The 14627-nt window shown below is 52.7% G+C and overlaps 2 protein-coding genes across 2 annotated transcripts in view; both read right to left on the bottom strand.

Annotated features, from left to right (window-relative positions):
- Positions 1-700: 700 nt before the first annotated feature.
- Positions 701-5120, bottom strand: MRPS26 (mitochondrial ribosomal protein S26). Its single transcript, XM_065735998.1, has 5 exons — positions 5066-5120; positions 3727-4189; positions 2375-2512; positions 1678-1801; positions 701-1292 (listed from the first exon to the last, which is right to left on the bottom strand). The coding sequence occupies exons 1-5, from the start codon at positions 5103-5105 to the stop codon at positions 1161-1163; spliced, it is 897 nt and encodes a 298-aa protein (XP_065592070.1). The 5' UTR covers positions 5106-5120; the 3' UTR covers positions 701-1160.
- Positions 5121-7418: 2298 nt separating this feature from the next.
- Positions 7419-14627, bottom strand: part of PTPRA (protein tyrosine phosphatase receptor type A) — an 86547-nt gene continuing 79338 nt past the window's right edge. Inside the window, 13 exon segments of the mRNA XM_065735989.1 lie at positions 7419-7467; positions 7470-7502; positions 8001-8136; positions 8291-8442; positions 8683-8808; positions 8952-9086; positions 10906-10982; positions 11474-11567; positions 11691-11840; positions 12155-12290; positions 12866-13032; positions 13985-14104; positions 14258-14355. Coding sequence (XP_065592061.1) covers positions 7423-7467; positions 7470-7502; positions 8001-8136; positions 8291-8442; positions 8683-8808; positions 8952-9086; positions 10906-10982; positions 11474-11567; positions 11691-11840; positions 12155-12290; positions 12866-13032; positions 13985-14104; positions 14258-14355 — 1469 coding nt within the window. The 3' untranslated portion in view covers positions 7419-7422.

The following is a 14627-nucleotide window of genomic DNA, read 5'->3' as shown; positions in this document are numbered from 1 at the left end:
CTGCGTGATTTTCTTACTTAGTCATGTTAAAAACCATCCTAGAATGGCCTAGGTTGGAAGGGATCTTAAAGCACATCCAGTTCCAAGCTGGGGTGGGATGCCCCCACCAGCTCAGGCTGCCCACAGCCCCACCTAGCCTGGAGCTGAGCACCTCCAGGGATGGGGCACCCACAGCTCTGTGGGCAGCAGTGCCAGGGCCTCACCACTCTCCAAGTGAAGAATTTCCTCCTAACATGTAACCTAAATTTTCCCTCTTTTAGTTTAAAGCCATTCCCCTTTGCCCTACCACTATTGCACCATGCAAATAAATGAACAGAAATCAGTCCTCCTCCTGTTTATAAACTCCATTCAAGTACTGGAAGGCAAGGCAGGATTTAAAGGATGAAGAGGAACAACAGGTCATTCCATCATAGCAGAAAACACAGAAACAATGATTTATTTCACCTAACAACAAAAAAACACAGTGTCTGTGTTTTCTACAAAACAATCCAGACCTCATTTTCCATCCAGAGGGGCTGAAATGCAAACAGTGCTGGGGCCAGGACAGGTCTGTGCCAGAAGCAGATGCTGATATGGAGTCCCACAGAGGCAAGGGTGCAAAATCAGAGAAATACAATCTCCCTGCAACGTGTTACTGTGCAAGGCCCAAGTAAAACCTCACCTGTGAAAGGCGTGCCTTTTTCTCTTACACATATTTCTCTTACACATACTTAAGACCAATTGAATGCAGAAAAACAAATCAGAAGGACAAAGGAGAGTGACCAGAGATCGAGGTGCTTTAGCTCAGAGAAGGAGACAAAGGGATGAAATCCCTCTGGTGCAAAACCACTGAGGATCTGCCTTAGGAGTCTGCCTTGCTCCACCTCACCTCCAAGCTGAGAGCAGCAGGGATCCACCCAGAGGGAGCTGGAACTGCAGAGTGCCTCTCAGAGCAACAGGACACCTGCAGCCCCTCCTTCTCCCGTCCACCTCACTGCAGGGCTGAGGTAGACTCAAAATAATGCCACTTCCCTTCTTCCCCCCTACCTCTGCAACACCAGCACAGGAAGCAGGCTGTTCATCCATCAATTCTACAGCTGATTTGTGCACTAAAAGGAAGAACCCAAGCCTCTGGTCAGAAGCCAGGCCAGCACGTCCCCCTTGGCCATCAGACAGAGCTGCTAGGACAGTGCAGTGCGCTTGACAACGCGTCCCTCCTTGTCAATGGCAAAGTTGTAGTTGCGAGGGTTGTCCAGGCACTCCTCAATCCGTGCGTCCAGGTTCTCAGGAGTGATGAAAGTTTTTGCTTCCTCCTGCAGGAAAGGAGAACGTTGGCTGTTAGCACATCCCAGCAGAGAAAGCCCCACAGCGAAGCCAGGATCTGCCCTTGGGGACACTGGCACCGCAGCAGGTTGCCAGCACCTCTTCACGCACTGCTGCTGGCTGCAGGGATCCTGCAGAGGTGCCAACCTCACATCCCTGGCTCTCAGCCTCAAAGACAACACCTTGACTCCCTCACTTGAGATTATTCCGCCCTCTGCTGTCAGAGCCCTCACTTAACCTCAGTCCTATCCACACGCTGTCAGCGCTCCTGGAAGGAGCCAACATTTGCCTTCCACAGCACTCCCACGGGCTGCCAGTATGTCACTCACAACGATGGCAGCAGCACTCTGCCCAGCAGCCTCCAGCTGCTCTCACCTGCAGCTGCAGAATCTCTTTCTCCTTCTCCTTCAGAAAGGCTTCCATCACTTTGGCTTTGTTCTCCGCAGCCTGCAGCTTCTGCAGCTTCCGTTCTTCCTCTTCTTTCCTAATCCTTTCTTCTCTGCCATTTGGAAAATAAAAGAGAAGATTTGTTGGGTACTTATGTTCTGAGTGAGACACACAGATCCCCGGGGCGCAACGCCTGCAGGTCTGAGTGCAGCAGAAATGGAGGAGCAGAACAGGCCTCATCCATTTAACCTCTTTCCAGTATTCATTCCCTGATTTCTTTGACTTTGAGTGCACTTCCAGTGCTTGACCAGGGGATGGCTCCATGGGAGTAGGAGGGAAATAGAGAAATACCTCAAGTTGGAAGTTAGGAAGAACTCCCTTCCTGAAAGTGTGTTGGCTGCCCAAGTCATGAAATCACTGTCCCTTGAGGCATTCAAGAACCACAGAGATGTGGCACTGAGGGACACAGTCAGCTGGCACAGGGGGGATGGGCAGACAGTTAGACTTCATTGATCTTAAGTTTATTTTCCTACGACAGTCACAGCACACTGCCAGCAAGAAGGAACCAACCACTCAGGTTTATTTTTACAAAAACATGGCCTGGCTATCTGGATGTTTTAGTTCAGTTTTGCAGGAGCACAGCTTGAAGCAGCAGTTGGTTAGCACTGAGGCTTCCTGCCCTCACCTGCGTGCCCGCTGCCGTGCGTTCTCAGCGTCATTCCAGGCCATCAGCACCCGGTGCTCCTCTGACAGCGCTGCCGAGTCCTCCGCATCCCGCTGCACCTCCTGCTTCTTCCGCACCACCTCAGATCGGAAGATGGAGCTGCCAAGGAGCAGAGTGCTGAGCACGGCCACGTATTCAGCCCCACAGATCTCACCGTTCTGCTCCTGCCCCAGTGATGCTCAATATCCAGCCCCCCTGCCACAAAGCAGCCTCAGCCCCATAACCAGTCTCCTGCCCCACAACGCTTTCAGATCACTGCAACTCTCCTCTGCCCCACTACCATTCTGGATACCTCTGCCCCAAAACAGTCCCACACTCAATCATAATGAGGATGGCAGCAACCCCAGATGCACTGGAACTTCACACCCTGGCCTAAAACAGTCCCACTGTCCTGATCCCACTCTATTGCAGCCGATCCAGAATCTCCTCAGTCTTTCTCAGCCTTTAAGATACCCAATACCCAGCCCCCCACCCTACAGCCCTCCTGTACCCAAACCAGTCCCACCATCTTTATCCCACCCCACAGTGGACCTGTACCCAGTCCCTGCCCCACATCCACCCTGGACCCGCAAAACCCTTCCCTACCCCACCACAGCAACATACCCTGACCCAAAACAGTCCCATCAACCTGATCCCATCCCACAGCAGTCCCACAGAACCCTCTCAGTCCTTCTCTGCTCCACAGCAACCTCCTGCCACACCACAACCCCACACTCCACCCCACAGCCACTCCTGACCCCCACCCACACCCCCAAAGTATGTCCTGCTCCAAAGCAGTCCTCATACCCACTACATGCCTTGACAACAGCCCCATAACCAGCCCGAGACCCCTATCTTTCTGCCCCAAAACTGTTCTACCATCCCCATTCCTGCCCCACATCCACCCTGGACCCGCAAAACCCTTCCCTACCCCACCACAGCGACATACCCTGACCCAAAACAGTCCCATCAACCTGATCCCATCCCACAGCAGCCCCACAGTCAGACCAGAACCCTCCCAGTCCTTCCTTGTCTCACAGAAGCACCACGACCCCACACTTTGCCCCACAGCAGCTCTACAGCCACTACGGAGACCCTCCCCCACTCATTCCCACAAGTATTTCCTGCCCCAAAGCAGTCCTCATACCCACTACATGCCTTGACAACAGCCCCACAACCAGCCTGAGACCCCTATCCTTCTGCCCCCAAACAGTCCCGTTCCTGCCCCACAGCCACCTCATACAGATCCCCCACAGCAGCCCCACTCTCCCCAAACGTTCCCCGTTCCATAACAGACTCATACCACCCCCCCCGTCTCTCAGCCCCGCCAGTACCGGAGTGCGCTGAGCACCAGGCGGTGCTGTCGGTACCGCTCGGTGATCACATAGAGCTCGGCGGGGTCGACGGGAGGCGGCACCTTCAGCCGCGACGCTTTGGACTTAGCGGGGGGATCGTGCCGCGATTTGCGGCCTCGAGACGGCACCAACCACGGGCTCCAAGCGGGGACGGCCCGAGGGACGGCAGCGGGGACGGAGCACGGCCCGCGGCACCTCAGCGCCGCCAACATGGCGGCCGGCAGCAGGCCGGAAGTGATGTAGACAAGGCGGGAGGCGCCGACCAATGAGAGGAGAGCACGGAGCGAGGCACGATGGGAAATGTAGTGCGGCGCGGGGCCGCTCAGTGCGGGCGGCGCAGGGCGGCCTCCAGAGGGCGCCACACTGCGGCCCGGAGGTCTGAGGGCTGCGGAGGGATCGGGCGGCACAGCGGGGACGGACAGAGCCGGAGAGCCGCGGGGTCCTGCGGGTGGGGGGGGGAAATCCTGAGGGTAATAACCTCGTGTGTGAGGTAAAAAAGCCCCAGTGGGAGCTAATAATCCTGAGTATGAGGTAAAAAAGCCAGAACGTGAGGTAATAACCCTGTGTATGAGGTAAAAACCCCATATCTAAGGTAATAAACTGAGCGTGTGGGGTAATAAACTGAGTGTGTGGGGTTCATCCTCCTGGTGGAGGTGTAATCTCTGAGGTAACGGCCTGCAGTGTCAGGTAAACCCCGTGTGGAAGGATGTGAGGTTATGAAGAGGTACAGCCCCATTTGTGTGTGGGTATAACCCTGTGTGGGGGTATAATCCTGTGTGGAATGGGGGAATTCTGGGGATGGGTAATCCCAATGTGTGTGGAGGGGGGGATAGTCTGGGGGGGGGGGTTAATATGGATGGGAATAATCCCGTGAGGAGGAACAGACCCTGGAGGGAGGGGTGGGGTAATCTCAGAGTGGGATTAACCCTGGGGAGGGAGTAAATAGAGTGTGAGGAGTGCCACTGGGGGGAGTAGCACTGAGCAGGGAGGGGAAATATGGAAATATGCAGGCAGGAATCATGCTGGATATGGGGCGTAACCCCAGGGGGTATAATCCCGTAAGGTTGGGGGGAATAACTGGGGGATTTGTAACCCTGGCAGGGATAACCTGGGTGTGAGGGGGTAATCCGGGGTTGGGGGTTAATCTGGAGGGCTGTAAATGTGGGGATGGATGTAGTCATAGGGGGGAATAACCCAAAATAGGAGGGGAGAGGGGAGATAATCTGGGAGCGGCGGTTATAGCAATGAGGGGGAAACTGGGGGCAATGCATGGGGACAGGGTTAGGGGAGGATGTGGGAAAGGATGCTGGGGCCCTACCTGCGGGGCGCTGAGGTCCCTCTTGCCCCCTGGGTACCATCCGTGGGACCAGTGCTGGCTCTGCACAGTGCCTGCCAGCAGCAGGAGGGCCAGCAGCAGGCAGCCACTGGAAGCCATGGCACCGAGCAGGGCTGTGGGGTAACGGGGAACAATGGGAAGGTAATAGAGGAGTGGGTCTGGTAGCTTCCAGCACCCAGACCTGCGCTCAGTTGGCAGGGATAAGAACCTCCTGAGTGGTGTTTGGGATTGGAAATGGAGGTGCCCAGGGGATGGGTGCTGCTTGGGATTGGTTTGGGTCTTTAGGGATGGGTACCCCATATTCCCATCTGAGAATGGAGGTGCTGCAGGGGATGGGCACCCATGGATGCTGGACTGGGTGCAGCAAGGATGGGCACCCTACAGTCCCAGCTGGGGATGAAGATGACAGGGAAATGAGCAGCCATTGGTGCTGCTTGGTGTGGGCTTGGGACTGCAAGGAGGTTTGGAGGTGCTGGAGGGAAAGAGCACCCATGGATGCTGCATAGGGCTGGGCTGGGTGCAGCAAGGACAAGCAGGGTCCAGTGTGGGGGTGGAGATGTTGGAGGAAGTAAGCACCCATGGGTGCTGTTTGGGGCTGGGATTGGGAATGGAAATGATGGAGGGGACAAGTAACCCAGCGTGCTGCATGGGGCTGGGTTTGGGTGCAGCAAGAACAGGCACCCCAAAGTCCCAGGGAAGGTGGAGATGCTGCAGGGCACCCATGGGTGCCAAGGCCAAGCACCTGGGGGCTGTTAGGGCTGATTTGAGTCCCACCACCCAGCTCCCCGTATCGCACTCACCTGTTGGGTTGGTGGTGGCCAGTGCTGTGTCCTGGCAGGGGCTCGGCACTGCTATTTGTAGGGCTGGGCTCGGCACCACTCTTTGTAGGGCCGGGCTTGACAGCGCTGACGTCGGCCCCACTCCCCGGGGAGCTGGCAGCCAGTGCTTGCTCAGACAGAGCCCACTCCAGGGCTGGAGGATGCTCATGGAGGCGGGGGGATGCAAATCCCTGTGCCTCAGTTCCCCTTCCAGCTGCTAGCATCCCTACTTTTCCCTTTCCTCCTCCATTTTTTCCAAATGTAGGGTTGGATGCTGCCTCTCTTTGCCACGGCTCTGGGCTTTGTAGCAGAGTGGGAAGTGGATTTAGGCAGGATTATCTACAGCTGTCCACTGTTTGCAGTGATGCTCTAGCAGCCCTGCACATGGCCAAAGGGCAGGGATGCTCCCCCGGCCCCAAAACACCGCTCCCAGCAGCGAGGAGAGGAGAAAAACCTCATTAAAGTCACAGCTGTGCATTTAATCCAACATCTCTTGATGCCACAAAAACTGTTAAAGTATGGGCGCCTTATTAGTCTCTTTTTTTTCCCAGCATAACAGTGCTGTACCCCTCTGCTCTCAGGACTTTTCTTTGCCCTTAGGGCTTTCCTTGCACCCTATTCATCACAAGCACTAGGGTTTCCCTGTTCCTTCTGGGAGGGGAACTTCAAAAATTGGTTATTTTATACCTTCTGCTCTGACAATCCCCATTCATTTCCATGTTGTGTCCTCATTATTCCCAAAGGACACCAACAGGAGGGAAAGGGACGGGCGCAGGCACCCCCACATCCCACTGCCAAAGGGACAGAGCTCCTTCAGGGAGCAAAAATCCTCTTTTTTTCCCCTTTGTTTTTGCTTGAAATCCCAACAGATGCTGCTAGGTTCAGCTGTCTGATCCCAACGTGATGGCCTGACCCTGAAAGAGGAGACTTCTGCTTTTTCTCTCTCTTTTTCTTTTTTTGTTTTTAACAAAAATTAAGACATTTATATACATACACACACACAGAATATGTTGGTTTGGTTTCTTTTCTCCTGTTTTTTTTTTTTTAAGAGCTGACGGGCAGAAAAATGTGAAACCATTTCCCTGCAGGTTTGGAAAAGCTTGTGCTTGCTTGTGGGTTATTGTTTCAGATGAGATCCAGAATTATTCTTTTTTTCTTTTTTTTTTTAAAAAAAGGCTTTACTCCCTCAAGAAAAAAAAAAAAAAGATTTACAAACAAAATAACAGCCTGTATCAACTCTCCAGAAGAGAGATGGTATGACAATATTAATCCAAACATCACGCTATTTAATTCCCCAATAAAACATTGGAAAAAAAGGAGCTGACAGTATCTGCACTAACACTTTGCTACATATAAAATCTCCAGCTAATATGAAGCTTATGGTACCAACCTCTAAAACAGTTAAGATATATACACATATTTTGGGGGGGTATATTAACAAACAGAATATTACAAAATATTAAAGAAGGCAACTCTTCTGTCATCTGTTTCAGGTTTCTTTTTTGTGTGTGTGTGTATTTTTCACTTGAAGTTGGCGTAGTCTGAGAAGGCGTCGATGTATTCCATTCCTGCACCACCTTGTAGCAGAATTCGTACTGTTCCTGCAGAGCAGAGAGAGCACAGCGTTATCTGAGGAAAAGCCATGGTTCAGACATCACTTGGAGCTTTGTGGAGTGCAGCGGGGACCTAGCTGAGGTATTACTGCACACCAACACGTTGGGAAAAGGGGGAAGCCCGTGGAGAATGTCTTGGGATGGAGGCAGCAGGTGATGGGACAGCCCTGGCTTCTGGGCACTGAGTGCTGGGCAGGGATTCCCATCCGTGAGCAGCTCCCAGTGGTGGGTTTGTGGTGATGCCACCTTGTTTTTGCCTTACCCCCTCCCAAAACGGGGCTCAGCAAATGGGAGGGACTCTGCTTCCCCTCTCCTCTCTGAGGTCCCATTTTGAGCACAGGCAGGCTAAAAAACACCTAAGTATCCTTGCAACAAACCCCTCTTGAAAAACTTCATCTAGAGAGCTAATCTTCAGCTGGGGAAGTTTTTCTTGACACCTTAAGAGGTTTGAGTCCCCACTTATTCCTGCAGAGTTCCAGGCCTTACCAGTGTCTGCACCATATGCGGCCTCTGTAGTCTTAAACTCTTCACTGTCTGAAAGACATCGAGAATCCCTTCTGCTTTCACCCTTTCCAGGACAGTGCTCAGTGCACAGAAGGTTCCTGTTCTTCCTGCTCCAGCACTGACAAAGAGAAACCAGAAGGTAAAGGAAACCATCCATCATTCCCAAGCTGTGCCAGGCAGCCTGAGTTTGCTAGTGGTTGCACAGTCAGACGGCAGCATTAGGGTGAAGCAAACCCCAAACCTCTGCAGCCTGAAGCTGCTCCCAGGCTCACCTGCAGTGCACAGTGATGGGGTGGTTGCCTGACTGCTGCTGCTGCTTCTGCACGGCCGCGATGATGTTGATCATTCCCTTCCCATCGCTGGGGATCCCAACCTCTGGCCAACCATGGAAGTGGAACTGTCGGATCTGTCGGCTCTTGTTTTCCTGGCAGAAGAGCACGGGAAGAGCTGAGCAGGGCTCAGTTCATACCAACCAACCAACTTGCTGAATGCTTCATGAAAACCCTCAGGGGGACTGTGTGCTTGGGGAGAGTCATTTGCTTGGTATGTGGCAGAGCAGGAGATGGGAATGGGGAGCAAGAGGAAGGTGGGGTGGCAGGCTGAGGAATAAGGCAACCAGAAGAGGACAACTGGAGTTCCTCCAAGGGCTGCAGCAGACTCTTACCCTGGTGTTTGTCACCAGCAGGTCCCGCACTGTGTAGCTCTCACATTCCTCCTCTTTTTTCAGCTCCACATTGATGTCTCCATAGGACACAGAGCCGTCAGAAGGCCAGTACTGGGCACACTTCTCCTGAAGAAGATTTGCAAGAGGAGACAGGGTGAAAATACACATCTTTCTCGCTGCCTTGAGAGGGCTGGAAGGTGCACAGCACTGGGAACGGCACTGGAGAGAGCGCTCAGATTTCCTTTGCTGCTGCTACAGCAAGTGCTCACCTGGCCTCTCTCCTCCAGCTCCGTTAACATAACTATGGAGCAGGATTTCCACTCCCAGATCATCCTCCAGAAGTCCTCTATCGTGTGCTGCAGTGGCCCTTGGCTGGCGATGTAGGAATCCTTCTGGCGATAGCCCTGAGATTTCAAACATGGCAATGAGAGAAATGGCAGCAAGGGGAGGAGAGCTGCAGGCACAACGGCCACAAAAAGCCCAGCACGTCCAATGACAGTGCAGGTAGATGCATGGAAATAAAGGAACAACTTGGTCTGGGGGGAAACACCTGTGTTTGTGGTGCCTACCGCAGGCTGAGCTTCAGCAGAGGCGCCTTAATGATGAAACAGTGCCAACTCTTTGCAAGGTACACAGCTGGAGCACCACCTCTGTGGAGCTCTGTGATGTAACTCAGCAAAGAATGCAGTGCAGGCACTCTTAATCCTGCTTAGAAGTGACAAGAAGAAAGGCCAAGGCAGCTTAGCAATCCTGCTCTCCCCTGCCTTGCTCCTCTATGCCAGGCAAAGGCTGCTGTGCCCAGGCTGCTGGTCACTGCTCCCTGTGCCAGCTGCTCTGCATGCTTGCCTCAAGGTCTGTGTGTGAGCTCTCCTCTTCCAAATCAATCAAAAAGTGGCAAGTGCAGTGGATTTGGTCTGCCCCACGCAGGCTGGAGAATGCAGGCAGCAGCTCGGGTCTGCAGATGCATCCATGTGCTCTAGGACAAGTTGCCCAGCTGAGCTAAACCTCACAGCATCATTGGTGTGTACAGCAGCACCCTGAGCAGAGCCATCACCTGGCTTCCCCTGCCCCACCACCTGGCAGCTGAGATGCTGTCATGGTGAGACCTTTGCTTCTAGGGAAATGCAGCTGCAGTAGGATCACCTTTGGCCAAGGAACGTTTGGTTTTCAGTACTCCTGGGATGCTTGCAAAGTCTGAACTTTGTAGCAGAGCCAGGCAGCACGCCTCAGCTCCGAGTGTTACAGTTACGCTTTCTGCTGGGAGTTTTTGGAAGAAGCGAGCAAAACCAGGCTCTGTCCTAAGTCACGGTGACTCTGTCTGCTCCGCAACAAGAACTGCTTCTGTTACAGAGAATGAAAAACTCCACTATTCCCCTGTGACCTCGCAGCAGACTGTGAATGCAGATGCTTCGTCATTTGGCGTTTGTCATTTAAGCAAAGTTCAGCAGAGGCAGGAAATTGAATCCTCAACAAAATTGCTTACATGACATTTAAGCCTTCTGATCTAGATGCAGAACAAGAAGGCTGCTCACATCTGCGCTCTGTCAGAAGCTGACACAGCCAGAGCACAGCCAGAGCAGAATGTGGGGAGCCAGCAAGTGAGATCTGGGGGAGCAGACCATGTGGAATGTTGTATGTGGGAATATAATGGTTTTACTGGTTTGGCACATAGCAGTCATCACTCTTTGGGGGGAAAAAACACTGCCATTAGGAAATGAAAATAGGAATTGGGCTGGAAAAGGGCAGGTTTCTTTCTCAGTTAACCAGGGCTGGCATCACTGCACAAAGATAAATACTCATATGAGATGGACCCCTGAAGTCAACAGGATTACTCACGAGCAAAGGATGTGCAATCACCAACCTCCTCCTCGGAGTGAAAAAGCACTTAACCTCTCTGCCTCATTTCCTCCAGTCACCAAGACAGGTGTAATAGGATTGACCCGGTTTTCTCAAGGGTTTTAGGATCCATGTATTGCTCCAGAACTAATCTAGAGGATGTTTTCTGACCAAATGAACAGTGCCATAAAGTAATTATTTCCATGGCTCTGTACATCTGCTTCTCCAAGCCATCATCAAACCCCAGAGCTGCAGAAGTGGGACCAGGATTTAGAAGCCCTACTTAGGCTTCAAATCTCTACCTATAGAAGAACTGTTTCAGGGCAAAACCTTCCTAGACAAAGAAATGCGAGGTAAATGGGGGAAGATGAAAAGAAGAAGACTCACATCAATGAAGGATGCATTGACGTAGTCTGTGTTTTCTTCACCTCTCTTCACTGGAATGATTACTCTGTTGAACTCATCTAAAACAGAAGCAAAATGACCGAGTTTTGGGATACACTTTAGAAACATAGTTATGTACGGCCTTCAGCTGGGAAGTCACCAAGACCAAGTGCTGAGATGAGGGGAGTCCTGAGTCTACAGCACTCATTTATGCAATGAGGACACTCAGCTCTGCCTTCTGGGGGCACACCAGGGCAGAAAGGAGTTCTCAAGGAGCAGGACCTGCTCAGCAGAAAATCCCTTCTTCCAAAGGCAGAAAGCCTTGGGGAGAACCAATGAAGTCATGGCAGGGGTAGGGCAGAACAAAGCAAGAAAGCTCCGGAGCAGTGTCAAATCTATTTGTTAAAACCCACCTCACCCTGACTGCCCCATTCCTGCATGCTTTTCCTGCCAGGGAATGGCCCAGGAGACCTCCACAGGTCCATTCCAACCTCAGCCATTCCGTGTCCCCACTCCCACAGATGTCTCTGTCCCCATTCCTCTCTCACCCGGACAGACAAGCACGACTTACATGGAATTATCTGAAGCACCCTGTTCTTTTTCATGTTTGCTGGCAAGTTGCCTGTTCTCATCTTGTCATTCTGAATTTTGATGGAAGTGAGCTTCTGCAGAGGAAGGAAGGAAAGCAGTGACAGCTTGCAGAGCCAACAAAAGAAAAGTGAATGCATGGCAGTCCTTGCTGCCCAGCGCGTGCTGAACGAACCCACCAGCACAAGAACCAGGCTCACCTTGAACTCCTCTTCCAGCCCATTGCTGCTGGTCCCTGGCACTTTGTTGTAGATCTTCTGGAGGTGGATTTCTAACGAGGTCACCTCCAGCTCTGTATCACCGTAGAGATAGTGCTCCAGCAGTGCTTGGTATATGAACACATACTGCATCTGAAAAGGTCACAGGGAGAAGCTGCACTCAGGGATGGGATCTGGCTGCAAACCCACTGCCCCAAGCACTTCCCACAGCCCCTGTAAGGAGCCTGAGACTTCATGTGCCACGAAACCTGCAGGGTTTTGACACAGAGCTCAAGGACAAATGGAGATAACGAAGTGCAGGACTTGATGAACAGCTCACTTGATGCAGCGCTCCTTCCAAAACGAGGGATGCCACTCAACTTGCCCATTGGGCTGCTGCAGGTGCCTTAGCTTCAGGCTGGGAACACGCAAAGGAAAACCACAGGAGCATGCAGCAGCACACTTACATCTGTCTGTACCATCTGGCAGCGCTGAGCCCGGATCCGGCTCACGAAGCCGTAAACATCCACCTTCCTCTCAGCGTGCATCATGTCCAGCATGGCATCGATGACGATAAAAGTGCCCGTGCGTCCCACCCCAGCACTGGAAGGGCAGAAGGGCAAGAGGTCAGCATACAGCTCTGCACCAAGCTCACTCTAGTCACAGAACCACGGCATGGCTTGTGTTGGAAGGGGTCTTAAAGCCTCCTGAGTTCCAGTCCTCACCGTGGGCTGATTGCCCCCCGTCAGCTCAGGCTGCCCAGGTCCCATCTAACCAGACCCTGAGCACCTCCAGGGATGGGGCACATGCAGCTTGCTGGGCCTCGCCGCACTCTGAGTATATTATTTCCCTCTTACATCAAACCTAAGCCTCCCCTCTTGTATTTTAAAACCATTCACCACTGTCCCATCACTGTGAGGCCGTGTAAAAAGTCACTCTCCATCTTTTTTATAAGCTGCCTTTCAATGCAAAGGCCGCTATGAGGTCTCCCCAAAGCTTTCTCAGGCTGAACAAGCCCAGCTCCCCCAGCCACTCTCCATCGGAGAATTGCTTTGAGCATCAGACTCCAACAATGCTGTCCCTTCCTTCTGCACACTCTTGCTGAGCACTGGAGCAGGAGATGCTGCCCTCCCCAGGCAAGTCAGGAGAGGCAAAGCATAGCTGTGGCCAGGGCTCACCTGCAGTGCACCACTATTGCTCCTGCATACTGGGGGTTACACGTCTTCACCTTCTTTAAGAACTTCAGCATCCCAATGGGGGTGAAGGGCACCCCGAAGTCGGGCCAGCTGGTGAAGTGGAACTGTGTCACCAGGCGCTGAGGCTTCTTGTTCGTGACGTCCCCTACCTGGAGGGGAAACGTGTGCTCAGGTCAATCACAAACACTTCAGATGTCCCTTCTTTTCTCAAAAGCTAGGGCAGAGAGGGAGCTATAGCCCCAAGGCTGAACTGGAAGGTTTAGGGGAGCACTACCATCTGGAAGCTTAAAGGGCACGGATCCAGGCTGTAGGGCATGACATTTTAATTGCTCATTGTCATATCCTGCATCCTACGGGTGGCCCTGAAGCTGCAAAATAGGAGAGCAGAACATCACCCAGCTGAGAGATGCCACCTGGAGGGCTCCAGCCTGGCAGAATCTGTGGCATTTCATTGCCAGTGTGCCCAGCTCAAAAAGAAAGCACGGCTCCTTTCAGTAATAACAATGATGATGATGATGCAGTATCCTTGTAATGAAGTCAGAGAAGGAACCAGGCACAGACCGGGGTCCAGGAGAGCCTGATCAGGCTCCAGGCAGCCTTTCCTCAAGGCACTCGGTCTCCCCTGCATCAGCTCTTTGTTGCCTGCCTCTGAGAGCATCAGGAAAACAAACAGAGTGACTAATCTCGAGCTTGGAGGATGTGACAGCGTAGCGACAGATGGGAAAATAATCAAAACCCAACGCATACGGCGCTGGATTTTGCCTCAGCTCATGAGATGAAGCTGACTTATTTGCAGGCACTGAGCGGCTGTGGGTGAGAATCACAGCATGGCCTGGGTTGGAAGGGACCTCAAGGATCTTCCAGTTCCAGCCACCCCCTGCGGTGGTAACAACAAGGCCTGGAGGATTTAGGACTGCACTTAAACTGGCATCAACCAGCTTCCCTGCTTCCTGTGCAACGACGCCGACAGACGCAAAGAATGGGATCCCACGTGTTGGAGGTGAGTACGCTTTGGATAGCTGTAGTTGCAGTCACTGAAGTGAAACCCTGAGGAGTGGCAGAGCGTGCCAGGGCAGGAGGGACCGGGCAGGGCTGCAGCACCTGCTGAATGCAGAACTTGCGCACGGTGTAGTCCACCAGCACCGTCACGTCCTCCACCGAAACGCGGATGTTCCCGTATGTCCAGCAGCCCTGATCCGGCCAGTACTGAGCACACTTACACTGCAGGGACAGAGAAGGGAGACAAGTAAGCTTCAGCTCCCTGCAAACCTGGGAAGAGAGCGTGGGGAGAGCTGAGACACCGCGTGGCTCAGCACAACCACTGTGCTCACTGTGACAATGCCTGCTGGACACCCATGGCATCCCGGTGCCCACCTCTTTCCTCTCCTTCAGATTGGTCACCATGACAATGGTTGCTGTGTTTTGCTCCCAAATCATTCTCCAAAAGTCATTCACTGTTTCTTCCTTTGGTCCTAAGGGAAACGGATGCGTCGTGGTTAGGATGGGGCATTAACTCCACAAATAGAGAGATTAAAACCCGTTGCATCGCGGCGTGTGGAGTGCAGCACTCCTTTTGCCAATAGATGTCAGCACAGGATGCTCCTTGGGTGTCTGGGAACCCAGAGAACAATCGTATTGCACAATACAGTTTCTTTTTTTTTAAGGGACTGGATACGTTCTATGATCAGGAATTCCATTTTTAGCTCAAGAAGGGGAAACCAGACAAACAGAGCATGGCAACGAC

This window comes from Cyrtonyx montezumae, unplaced genomic scaffold (assembly GCF_038088225.1).
Source record: "Cyrtonyx montezumae isolate F1298 unplaced genomic scaffold, pur_monq_1.0 scaffold_2, whole genome shotgun sequence".
In the NCBI taxonomy this organism is placed as follows: Eukaryota; Metazoa; Chordata; class Aves; order Galliformes; family Odontophoridae; genus Cyrtonyx; species Cyrtonyx montezumae.
Note: the sequence above shows the minus strand (reverse complement) of the source record. Positions and strands in the feature narration are given on the sequence as shown.

Bases quoted from the DNA above. Each gene is read 5' to 3' on its own strand.
- MRPS26 (XM_065735998.1), bottom strand. From the start codon at position 5,105: ATGGTACCCAGGGGGCAAGAGGGACCTCAGCGCCCCGCAG. The intron at 4,190-5,065 runs GTAGGGCCCCAG...CCCCACCCGCAG, and splicing joins GGGACCTCAGCGCCCCGCAG to GACCCCGCGGCTCTCCGGCT. The intron at 2,513-3,726 runs GTACTGGCGGGG...GCTCCTTGGCAG, and splicing joins CTGGTGCTCAGCGCACTCCG to CTCCATCTTCCGATCTGAGG.